Source organism: Alosa pseudoharengus, unplaced genomic scaffold (genome assembly GCF_046254945.1).
Source record: "Alosa pseudoharengus isolate Yale_2024_CS ecotype anadromous, Long Island Sound unplaced genomic scaffold, YU_APseudo_1.1 YU_APseudo_1.1_scf_1, whole genome shotgun sequence".
NCBI lineage: Eukaryota > Metazoa > Chordata > Actinopteri > Clupeiformes > Clupeidae > Alosa > Alosa pseudoharengus.
Genome location: NW_027468564.1, coordinates 12,930,879 through 12,944,054, shown reverse-complemented (window position 1 = coordinate 12,944,054; position 13,176 = coordinate 12,930,879). Strand labels below are relative to the sequence as shown.

At 42.0% G+C, this 13,176-nt stretch overlaps 1 protein-coding gene across 2 annotated transcripts; it reads left to right on the top strand.

The window, feature by feature from the left end:
- Nucleotides 1–1,789: 1,789 nt before the first annotated feature.
- Nucleotides 1,790–12,393, top strand: LOC143136739 (uncharacterized). Of its 2 annotated transcripts, none has more exons than XM_076297445.1 (9): nt 1,790–2,046; nt 2,642–2,734; nt 3,077–3,256; nt 3,994–4,061; nt 4,227–4,278; nt 7,685–7,886; nt 8,631–8,698; nt 9,278–9,419; nt 11,500–12,393. In XM_076297445.1, exons 1-9 carry the CDS (start codon nt 1,960–1,962, stop codon nt 12,126–12,128), a joined length of 1,521 nt encoding a protein of 506 aa, XP_076153560.1. In that variant the 5' UTR covers nt 1,790–1,959; the 3' UTR covers nt 12,129–12,393. The 2 variants fall into 2 exon arrangements, with proteins under 2 accessions (XP_076153560.1, XP_076153553.1); XM_076297438.1 differs by having other exon boundaries at nt 7,682–7,886.
- Nucleotides 12,394–13,176: the final 783 nt, after the last annotated feature.

The window sequence follows — 13,176 nt, the reverse complement described above, 5'->3', positions numbered from 1 at the left end:
GTGATCCAGTTGCACAAACGCGGGATAGGGGGCAGCAGGATATGTTATGGTATAAGTTACCATGGCGATTTATTCTGTGGAGCTAGCCTGCTCCAGACCAGGCTAAGTTCCAGGATCTATTTAATCTCATCCCTTATCTCAGTCAGCAGTCACCACAAACGGAAACCAATAATTTTTCCACTGCCCACTACACATTGTTATCACATATACCTAGACCCACTGTCATTATTTAAACGTTTGTGATCATTAAATAACTTTTACATACTCGCCATTCCCGACCTGTCATGCGACAATGTGACGTCACGGGAGTGCCTAACCATTTCGCGCGTGGTAGTTGCAATATTCTCCTAAACAAATTTGTTGCTGTTGTGAAAAGGCTATCGCTACCTACTTCACACCGTAGAAGAAGCAATGAAGCCGCTCTTGTTGCCATGGTGAATCAGTAAATCTGTGATCGGTGGCGGGGTCTATTTGAGGGAGCCGTGAGCGCATACTTATCCAGGATAGGTTTCACCTGGCTTGATGGATCCGTGTCTGCTCATCCTGGCTTGCTCGTTGTGCAACCAATTAAGCCTGTACGCTCGTGTTTTGGATTCATTGAGCACAGCTCAGTAACTTATCCCGGATGTCTTAATTCTGCTTTTGTGCAATAGGCCTATTACCACCGAGCATCCCCTCATCGATGTTGTGCTCCTCAGTGCGCACCAGACTGCACCAGACTGATTCACAGTCAGATCTCACACAGCCCTGCTCTGATTGGACCAGAAGAACTGGGAGCTGTGGAATTTTGCAAAAAAAATTGACAGGCTCTAGGTGGAGGTAGAAGTGTGTTTTTTTTTTCTAAAACCGGCTGATTTATGTTGTTCTGTCGGAGCATAGTGTCGGTTTCAGTGAATATGATCAAAAAAAATCTTGCCAACTGCAGCTTTAACGCTCCACCGTAAATACTGAGGGTACAGGAAGAGCCATTCGTGCACCTAGTCTATCAGCCGCATCCGTCGCCCACTATGGCGTGCCACCCCAAGATTTGCAATGGCCTCCCCTGTCAAAATGTTCTGCTGACGCCACTGCTTGCAATGCAACTTGTCATACTGTAGGTAGTTAGCTCAATTAACACCCGAATATCCTTATATTGGCAATAATGGCAGCTTTGGGTACTTGTTGGCGAACCTCACCCGCATTTGTCGCAGTCAATTAAATCAGTCCAAATTAGTCCCGGCTGATTAACGATCCAATCAGTCCCACTGTTCAAACATCACAGCATCCTTCCAGGCTGATGGGAGATGGCGTTGATTATCACATCTCACGTGGACTAACACTGAATCAGGCTCTGATTAGTGGCCACCTGGAAATCCGGAGCAGATAGCTACTGACGCAGCATACTGCAAAATCGTAATATTCCCGCATATCTCTAAACACATAGACACAGCCATGCAGAACAGTGAAACACTGCAAAATCATAATATTCCCGCTTATCTCTAAGAACACATAGACACAGCCATGCAGAACAGTGAAACATACAGATATAGCCTACAGAGGGACATAAAACGTATCCAGTCTCTTAGAATCAATCCCTCCGAAAAAATAATGTGTGACTGTAGTTTTGAAATAGCTAGTTTGGTTAATAAATAGCTTTGCAACTGTGCGTCATTGGCACACGCATTTTGAGGACCAAGGACCCAGCTGTACTCACAAAAATATACTGTATACAACTTCTCATCCTGCACGGTAGAGGGCGGTAAACTTCTATGCTCCACTAAACCTTGTAAAGCTGTAGAAGAAGAAAAGCAAAACAAACCCCACAGCCAGTTTTAAAAGAGCAGCCTGGTTGATGTGAACGGCTCATGCTTAGATATTTCGTAAGGAAAAGGTGTGTTCATCTATGTCTAAAGCCATATTTTTCAATTCTGTCATCGGGAGATATTTTTTAAGTAAATATTTAAGAGACATTTTTCCGACATGCAGCAGAGTTCGACCTCGCGCTGGCAGCATCTGTCCCCGTCCAATCACACCGATTCCGGGAGGCTACGACGAGTTGGCACGAAGGTGGGAGTAGCGCTCCTGTTTGGATTTATTGTTTGAAGGAAATACACTATTTATGCGTTGAATGAAATGACACCCAGCCGACATCAGTGAACAGCCAATATTTGTCTGAGGCAGTAGACGCTCTAATTCCCCAGCACGTGCAAAGTCACAAGTCAGTAGAAGCTACTGCGAGCAAGAGTTGTGACCCTTCAGGTTTTCGTCACCGGTGTCACGCTAGCCGACAAAATATTCTGTAGTCATCGTTTAGACTTCGATTTTCGGGGCACGTTGATTTCCAGTCCAGCTTGGTCAACACCGCTTGTCAAATCTCAATCAGTTAACTTGGTTCCCCCCACCAGCCTGGGAACCGTGAACCCCTATACATTTGTAACTAACACTGCTTGATTTTCACTGTTACTGAGACATCACATCAACCATTTCACTTTGATAATACACTATTTCAGATGGAAGGATCCGTACACAAAGAGTAAAACGAATCAAAAATCAGCATCCAGAAAAATAGCTTGTATATAATTTCCCTTTGCGTTGTAGTGACCAAGTCTTAGGTTTGGAGCAGTGTTGTATAGACCTGCCCTTTGTGTGTGTGTGTTTGTAGATGAATGAGATTGGTCAGCATATGGACATGAGTCACAAGCAAGCCTGCATCGACTTGGAGAAGGCCACCCAATGCATCACACTAGCATTACAGGTAAGACGCATGCACGCGCACACACACACACACACACACACATAGCATGTGAACCTTGTGTTGTGATCCTCTGTATGTTGCCATCTCTGCAGTATTTCTGTTTCCATACTCACAGGATAGTTCAGCCTCACACACACACACACACACACACACACACACACACACACACGTGAACGTTGACACCTAGGCTGCACCTGTCTGAACAAGTCTTACAGAATCACTATGGTTTGCAATCATGAGAGCTCCTCTATGCATGAAATGCTATTCATGAAGAATGTGTGTTTCAGTCTTTGGACTGTGTGTGTGTGTTTTCCCTGTTTGATGAGTTTCTGCCTTTATCAGCATGAAGTGGTTAAGAACCAAGAGCTCTGCATGTTGATTCGTCGTCTGGAAGAGAAGGAGGCGGAGACTGGGCGGAGCCTAACAGAGCAGGTGGGGTCAAATATGCAGTTGAAGCTGAAGATCGATGAACTGCAGAAACACCTGAAGGAGACACACAACTCACTGACACAGGCCAACCAGGTGTGTGTGTGTGTGTGTGTGTGTGTGTGTGTGTGTGTGTGTGTGTGTGTAGCACAGTTATAGAGACGTCATGCAATCATTCACCTGCTATCATAAGAGTTACACATTAGGTTGCAGCGTAGACTTATAGAACTGGGTTTCATTGAAGTAGAGTTACTCAGTAGAACTGGGTTTGGTTGAAGTAGAGTTACTGAGTAGAACTGGGTTTGGTTGGAGTTACTCAGTAGAACTGGGTTTGGTTGAAGTAGAGTTACTGAGTAGAACTGGGTTTGGTTGGAGTTACTCAGTAGAACTGGGTTTGGTTGAAGTAGAGTTACTCAGTAGAACTGGGGTTGGTTGGAGTTACTCAGTAGAACTGGGTTTGTGGAGTTACTCAGTAGAACTGGGGTTGGTTGGAGTTACTCAGTAGAACTGGGTTTGTGGAGTTACTCAGTAGAACTGGGGTTGGTTGGAGTTACTCAGTAGAACTGGGTTTGTGGAGTTACTCAGTAGAACTGGGGTTGGTTGGAGTTACTCAGTAGAACTGGGTTTGTAGAGTTACTGAGTAGAGCTGGGTTTGTGGAGTTACTGAGTAGAGCTGGGAGAGGTCCACTGATTTGCTGTTTATTATTTGTTTTTTTTATTTATTCGCCAAACTGTGTGTTTGTTTGTTTGTGTGTGTGTGTGTGTGTGTGTGTGTGTGTGTGTGTGTGTGTGTGTGTGTGTGTGTGTGTGTGTGTGTGTGTGTTTCAATACAGACTGTGGCTTTCCTGAAGAATGAGCTAAGGGACCTGCATCAACATCTGCAAAGCCAGCAAAGTAATAGGTATACACACACACACACACACACGTGACGCACACACACACTCACACACGTGTGACGCGCACACACACACACACACACGTGTGACGCACACACTCTGTTTTCATTGTAGAGCACTCTATATCTCTCTATCTCTATTTTATTAAACGAATCCCCCCCCTCCAACAGGACGATTCAGGAAGTGAATAAGTGGCCACAGGGTGGAGAGAGCCAGATCAAGGTGAGATGCACACACACACACATACTACACACACTACACACACACACACACACACACACACACACACTACACTACACACACACACTACACACTAGGGGTGTAACGGTACACAGAAGTCACGGTTCGGTTCATACCTCGGTTCGGACATCACGGTTAGGTACGAGTTCGGTACAATGGAGGGGAAAAGCAAAGCAAAAATGCAGAAAGCTATTTTTTTATTGTGCATGTCTCAGGCTGTAGCCTACCACCTAGTGTCACAGTCTCTCCCCTGAGCTACCTGCAACAGCCTGAAGTGTGTAAGATGTAAACAGTAGGCTACAATAAGTAGGCCTACCCAGACTCCATCTGTAACTTGTAAACAAAATAAGACAATCAGCTATAAAACTGAAAATAGGCCCACAGCATCTCTTATTTCTGAAAGTGCAAATTACATAGAATAATGATTTTAAATCCACTTAAGCAAGACCTTCAACATCCGTGTTTAGTTGTGGAAGGGTCTACAATTTGCTTCAATATTTTTCAATGTGTGTACAGTACTAACTGGAAAAATATCACACTATTTTGCCTTCTTTAAAAAAAACGAAATTGCTCCTTTCATTTCATAAACTAGAAGTCATGTGACTTTACCCTTTGACGTTAACTCACCGTAGCATGATTTGTTTATTAGCGTGGTTAGCGTTGACACTTTCTTTTACTGTCTATGCACTTAACACTGCCAGCTCCTCATGTGAGAAGTTACAAGTTACCCTAACATAAAGGTAATTACCACACGATTTACATGGCTTTCTGTCATTACGAAATCATTTTAAGCCATAGGTTTTGGCCCTATTTGTATGTGTAAAGGCTGGTGAAGCGCAGGGGAAGTTTTTTTTCTCTTGTTTCAGTGATTGGTAGCCTACATCATCTGGGTGATGGCGTGGAATATGTGTAGCATGTTCGATATATTTCCACTCACATAATGTTACCCAACAACTGCTGAACAACGCCGACACACAGTTTCTTCTTATCTCTACTGTAACTAAAGTTCTCAAACTTGCGATCTTAAAGAGACCAGTGGGTCCTCTTGTGGGTCGCCACCACTCGCTTAGTGCTGCTATCTCTGGCTGACTGAGACTGACTCGACCGACAACCTGACAAAAAAATAACAGGCGTCAATCAGAGCTTCAGACCTAAGGCGAGGCTACAGATTAGCGTTAGGTGTCGCTAAAGAACTCTTGTATTTAACAGTAATTCCGCATTACATGAATTAATCCGCACGTGAGTTTTATGTATTTTTATACCGCATATTCTCCTTGTAAATTCATGCATTCCTGTACTGGCCTCACAGAAGGTTCTTATTAACTAGCCAGCAAGCTAAACACCTCCACACAGTAAGTCCCGGACACCAAGCTAAACACCTCCACACAGTAAGTCCCGGACACCAAGCTAAACACCTCCACACAGTAAGTCCCGGACACCAAGCTAAACACCTCCACATAGTAAGTCCCGACACCAAGCTAAACACCTCCACACAGTAAGCCCGGACACCAAGCTAAACACCTCCACACAGTAAGCCCGGACACCAAAGGTGAAGTTGACCGTTTATGTGATGAATAGTGTGAAACTGAAATACAGACACATACACCAGTAAATACATGAGATACATGAGATATGAGGTACACCAGTAAATACATGAGATACATGAGACATGAGATACACCAGTAAATACATGAGATATATGAGATACACCAGTAAATACATGAGATACATGAGACATGAGATACACCAGTAAATACATGAGACATGAGATACACCAGTAAATACATGAGATACATGAGACATGAGATACACCAGTAAATACATGAGATACATGAGATATGTAGCCTAGAAATCTAGACGCACCCTAGCAGCGGCAAATTCATTTGCTCAGCCTGTACTGTACGTCTAGTATCGAACCTTAGGAATTTCTATTGGCTTAACACCGTGGATGTTCTCCAATCACAGCGCTCTATTTCGTTAGAGAGTCTTAAGGCGGGCTTAACAGGATAATGACATCCTGCGACGGTGAACAACAAGGAAGGTGGCTATGGCGAACGAAGAGCGGTTGTTTGAATCGGCGTTGGCGTCAACTTTGGAGGAGTTGGACTTGTGCTTTTCTTTGTAAATAGAGCAACACAATGCACTTAAGTCATTCCTTTCGAAGAAGGATGTATTTGCCGTTTTTTGCCGACCGGATATGGATATGGTCGTAGCGCTGGCCTATTGCATGCCTAGGCAGTTTGAAAGACAATTCTCTGCCCGCCCCTTGGATTAATCAGGTGAATGATTCGATTCCAGACTATACATTTCAATGATATAGGATGGCCCGCCAGGCTATGAGATATGAGATACACCAGTAAATACATGAGATATGTGTGTGTGTGTTTGTGTGAGTATCGATATCGTGAATAAAGCTTCAGTCTCACACCAGTTGTCTTGGAATAATTTTGACCACAAAAATGGCGACGAGGATGGTATTACCTATCTCTGATATATATATATAGCAAGGAGGACCAACGGTGCAGGACCCAACAAAGTTGCAACTGAGGGAGATCTCTTTGTAATCTTGGGAGAAGGCCGACTTTGCGGCACCCAGCCTGACCAGAGGGAATCCTCCTGTGTCTTGGATACGGTAATGCCTGTATTCGGTGGTCACAGACAACTTGGTTTTGATCACAGTGTCAAAATAAAAGTCTCTGATAGAAAGAAAACTGGCAAGGCCAGAACACTTCATCTACACACTCTTTCAAGCAGGGGGTCAGGATTTGGAGGATTAGCTTCAGCCAATTAGCATTGAATTTGGCCGCCAACATTTTTGAAAACATGACGTTCTATGGTTGCCATCTCCAGCGACTGCCTACTTGGAATAAGCTACAATGGGGTTCTATGGAACTATGTATTTGTTTCTGATTGGCCGAGAGACATTCCATGAATAAGCTACAAATTAAAATTGATTTACTGTCTGCATGGTTTAGGCTGCATTCTATCAGGCTTTGTGGTAAATAAGAGAAAAGTAAATGTTGTCATATTACTAAAATGTGCATTATTTTTGGGTTAGCAAGGTAACTGACTATGACAATACATTTTAGCATAAGAGTAGCAATGACCTAAATCCAATTATTAGCCTACTCACTGTGTTGTGTAGGCTACGATTTGAAGACTATTTTAAAACGCACAGGCTGTAGTTTGTACCTGTAGTCCATGACAACGCAGCGTTGGGATATGTCCCACACACACGCACACACACACATACTGCATTCAAAGTTACACACACAAACATGCAAACACGCACACTCATGTACAGTTACACACACACACACATACATACAAACATTTACATGTTCAAACACATTCATCTCAAACACAACGTCTCTCATGTGTTTAGCAGCAAATCAAGAGTCCCAGCCCTCTTGTCCAATCAGATCAGCTGATAGCAGCTGAGGAGCCAATGGTCTGGACAGAACAGCTGGAGTCGCCTGACGATCAGATTCCACCGCTCTCTCCTAGCGACCAGAGGCTGCTGGAGATTTCAGTCTCTGGGATTAAAGAAGAAAATGCTGTTCATGGATATGAGGAGTGCAGCCAGTATGGTAAGAGGTTGTTGGGAGGAACACACACACACACACTTTCAGTTGGTTTTTGTTCTGAGTGGAACCAATATTTAATGTTCTTCCTTAAAGGAACCCTAACATAACATGTCTAAAAACATGATCTAGCAATTACAGACCTAGCGATCACTTTCAGCTTTCTGTGTTCGGGTAAGAACATTGCCCCCCTTCTGAAATCTATAGACCCTTTCAACAATCAAAACAAAAACAATGCTTGAACATTGTATTTGGTTCCCAATCTACTTCCTCTGCATTAAGATAACATATGGAATGTTAAAACGGAAGCCTTGTGAGAACAACTATTATGCTGATAATGGAACTCTCTTGAAAGGGTCTATATGAAATAGAGCTGCTATGCTACAGGAATGGAGAGATCTCTTTCTACAGACTGCTGCAATCTAAATGGAAAAGATCTGCTTATGCTACAGGAATTGAGATATCTCTTTCAAATCTAAATGGAAAAGATTTGCTATGCACATATTTAGTAAGTTTATCATTGCGCTTCTCAACTCTAGGGGGACCCTGAGAACAGATCTTCTTTAGTGCTGCTTTAAAACAATTATTTCTGAACCAGTTAGTGACTTTTGACTTTGCCTGACATTTAAACTGAAAGTCTCTTGTTAAAACAATGTTCTTGATGATTTTGTGTTTGACAAATGTATTGATTCTGAGGGTTTCTGCTAAATGAATTGGTGTGAATATAAAACTCCTCTATTTCTGCTTTAGAGAGAGCTGACCTTAGAACAGAGTATACCGTCCCTTCAGCTGCAGACATTAAATTTGAACAGATCCAGGTACTGTATTGGATTTTGCATAATATCATAATAGCAACTCATTTGATCTGACATGCTAATGCTATTATAACTGCTAACCCATTTGATCTAACATGCTAATACTAATATTACTGCTAGCCCATTTGATCTAACATGCTAATGCTAATATTACTGCTAGCCCATTTGATCTAACATGCTAATGCTAATATTACTGCTAGCCCATTAGATCTGACAGGATAATGCTAATACTGCTAACCCATTTGATCTGACATGCTAATGCTATTATAACTGCTAACCCGTTTGATGTAACATGCTAATGCTAATATTATTGCTAGCCCATTAGATCTGACAGGATAATGCTAATACTGCTAACCCATTTGATCTGACATGCTAATGCTAATATAACGGCTAACCCATTTGATTTGACATGCTAATGCTAATATAACGGCTAACCCATTTGATTTGACAAGGCAATGCTGTTACACCTGTAAACTCATTTCATAAAACCATGTCATGCTAATGGGTATCAACCCCACACCATCAGACAAACTCATAAGAGACTGAATATGGTCAGACAAACTAATAAAGGTCTCGTCTCAGACGCCGATGGTCTCGTCTGACGGTCAGAGGCTGCTGGAGGCGCCAGTCTCTGAATATGAAGATGATGAAGAAGGTGATGAAGATGGTGAAGAAGAAGATGATGAAGATGATGATGATGAGTATGGAGAATACAGTCATTCAGGTAGGTAGTGCTGAGGAAAGAGCACACACAGACACATACACACACACACACACACATTGGGAAATGTGAAATAAAGATGTAATTTACAAAGCATGATTATTGCAGAAGGCTACTTGAACTGGTCACATTATAGACAGGATAATTCATATTTTTCTTTCACCTTTTTCATTCACATTATTAGTAATTATTACTTACATTATTATTAGAAATTGAAATGAAATAAAAATGAAAACACAGAAAATTATTATTTACAATTAATTGAAAATTAAAGCTTAATCATATGCCACATCTCACCTGTGAGCTAAACTATTACTAAATATAATAAATAAATTATATAGACTTATCTTTCATGTCATTACACTGTATTGGTGCTGTGCAAGTCGAATTGAGTGCTTGTCACTTCAAGGCCAGCCTGTGAGGCTTGCTTGAATCTCACCGCTTTTAGCTAACTTAGTAGCGTTGTTGTGCACTGTGCATAAGGATATGTGGATGATATGAAATTCATTATGTTTTCCATAGCATTTGTTAAAATAAATGCTCAAAAGCCTAAGAAAAGGGTTTGAGGGCATTGAATATATAGAACAAAAAACAAATCCTGTCTGGAATATAGCTGAGAATACTGAAGGTCCTGTAGGGGCGAGCTACCTCACTGGCGTATTTCATTTGGCTCCTTGGTTAAAATATAACTGCCACATTCTCAGAATCGGGTTTAGTAACAATACTAACTAGTTTTGAATGTTGAGAATAAAGACAAAATGTCAAGATTAAAGCTGACATGATAGTTCAACTTAATTGTCGACATTTTTTAAAGTTTAATGTCCACGTCGACTTAAAGTGTTTAAAATAGTCATGGCAAAAGTATTTATAGTACATTACAGTACAGATACATCAAGTCATAAAAATCTATTTTCTACATAAAAATCTGTACTGTACTTATACATTTGTCCCATGTGATTCGTCCCTTGACCTAGTCACCCGTGTGGTTTTCTAAGAGCAGAGTGTTAAATGTTATTCTACTGATGTAGTGATATCTTTGTAGCTTATAAGTATAAGTATATAAACTCTTTTGATCCCGTGAGGGAAATTTGGTCTCTGCATTTATCCCATTCCGTGAATTAGTGAAACACACTCAGCACATAGTGAACACACAATGAGGTGAAGCACACACTAATCCCAACACAGTGAGCTTCCTGCTACAGCGGTGCTCGGGAAGCAGTGAGGGAAATAAAAAAAATAAGCAGTGAGGGAAATAAAAAAAATGAATGTAAATAACAGCTTGGGCCTTAAGTTAAAATGCTTAAATGTTAATTCCATGTCTGTAAGTCGCTTTGGATAAATGCATCTGCCAAATGTAAATGGAACGCTGAAATGGAATGGAGGATGCAACAGGCACGTAACTGAAGTGTTCCATAGCGTCAGCTGCAACAATAGAGTACCGAAGTCTGACGTAGCGTTTCCATGACGGCAGAATCACTGGATCTAAACAAACTTTCGAAGTGGCTTAGATAGCATTGAATGTAGACATGTGGCACCATTTCTAGCTAATAAATTGTTTTAAATGTAGGCTATAGCCATTTAAACGGGCTTTACCTGCTAGGCAGTAGCATCTTAGAAACGTTGTAAAATTATTGAAATAGATTAAGAAAGCCACCGCTAATGGTGATTTCAATGGTTAGATTGATTTGTTTAGATCCAGTGAAATTACCGCCTTGGCAACACTACGTCATGGCTTCGGTACTCTATTAGCTTCCACTGTAATCAATGGAACTGGCTACACTAGTCCTGATTGGCAGTTAGAGCGTTCCATTGCGTCAGCTGCAACAATTAGCTTCCACTGTAATCAGTGAAACTGGCTACACTAGACTTGATTGGCGGTGAGAGCATTCGTAGTAGACCTCTGAAACTATTTTTGCGCTACGCAAATGGATCATGCTTCAGCTACGTGCCCTTTGTAGCATCCCTGTAAGTCTAAGAGTAAATCCCACAACAGAATGCAGAATTTTTTTCAGCAGCAGAACTTTAAGATGACCTAATCCAGTATTTGTTTAGGTGACTGCGTCTTCCTTTTTATTTTAAACAGGAAAAGGATCATCTCCCTCCCCTTCAAACAAGCACACAAGGAAGAGGCCATACTGCTGTTCTCAGTGTGGCAAGAGTTTCACTTTCAGTCATAATCTCAAAGCTCACCTCCGTATTCACACAGGAGTGAGACCATACCAATGCACTCAGTGTGGAAAGAGGTTCACTCTACGTAAGCATCTCGATGATCACAAGCGCACTCACACAGGAGAGAAGCCGTATCACTGTACCCAATGTGGCAAGAGCTTCACTCAAAAGGGAAACCTTAAACTGCACCAGCGCACTCACACAGGAGAGAGGCCATACCAATGCACTCAGTGTGGCAAGACTTTCAATGATAGGGCCACTTTCAAACGACATCAACTCATTCACACAGGAGAGAGGCCGTACCAATGCACTCAGTGTGGGAAGAGTTTCATTCAAAAGACAGATCTCAAAGTACATCAGCGCATTCACACAGGAGAGAGGCCGTACCAATGTACTCAATGTGGGAAGAGCTTCACTCAAAAGGGATCTCTCAAAGTACATCAGCGAATTCACACAGGAGAGAGGCCGTACCAATGTAATCAATGTGGGAAGGGTTTCTACCAAAACAGTAATCTCAAAGTACATCTGCGCACTCACACATGAGATACCATACAAGTGCACTCAGTGTAGCTAGTGTCACTCAATCATGTACGCTCAAATGACACCAGCTAAGTCACAAGGGCCGCCATACTGTACTCCGTGTTTCACTCGAGAGGTCAAACTCAAGCAACACCACCTCACACAAGAGAGAAGCATGTTTGTTAGGCTGGAGTTTAATTCAAGAGGTCAAACCAACCTCACACAGGAGAGAAGCATGTTTGTTAGGCTGGAGTTTAATTCAAGAGGTCAAACCAACCTCACACAGGAGAGAAGCATGTTTGTTAGGCTGGAGTTTCATTCAAGAGGTCAAACCTGTGTTGCATTTTACATTAAATGAACAGCTGTTTTTAATTGTGTAATATTGACAGACCGTAATTTCATAGTAAATGAACAGCTGTTTAGGAAATGGAAAATAAACGACTGTATAACCCAGATAGATCTTCGTCCTGCTGGAGCATTCGTGGTCATGTTTGCTATCTGCCTAGGCCATTAAGAGAGCAATCCAGCGAGTTTTCATAAAGATCTATGCATACATGGGGTCTCTGGGATATGAGAACTCACCGGATTTCTCTAAAGTGCTCTAAGCAATGTCATACTTTTTTTAAGCTACATTTTTTTTTGTCAAACAGCAAACATCACCTCACCATCTGTCATGAATACACTGTAAAAAAATGTGATCTCTGTGGACCACCCAGTGTCCAAAAACGGCCACAATAGAACTTGGGCAAACCTTGCCCATAAAAACAAACTGTTCCAGCAATTCACCGACGAGATGCGCGTTTAGGAGAGTTTCAATTGCATGGGAGGGAGGGGGAGGAAGTAGCGAGCTAGCTTTCTGTTTTGTTTGAACATCAACAGAAGTGACGTTACCCAGCATCGCTTAGAGCACCTTTAAGGACACAATTGTGAGGGCAGAATAGTGTTTTTGTATGCTAAAGGCCCAGGGACCTTTTAGACTTCCACATGCCTTCCCTTTGTATCCTCCATCTTTATGGGGTGTCATAGGAGAAGATTACGAGCAGTTTTATTGGCAAATTGAGGCTTAGCAAGG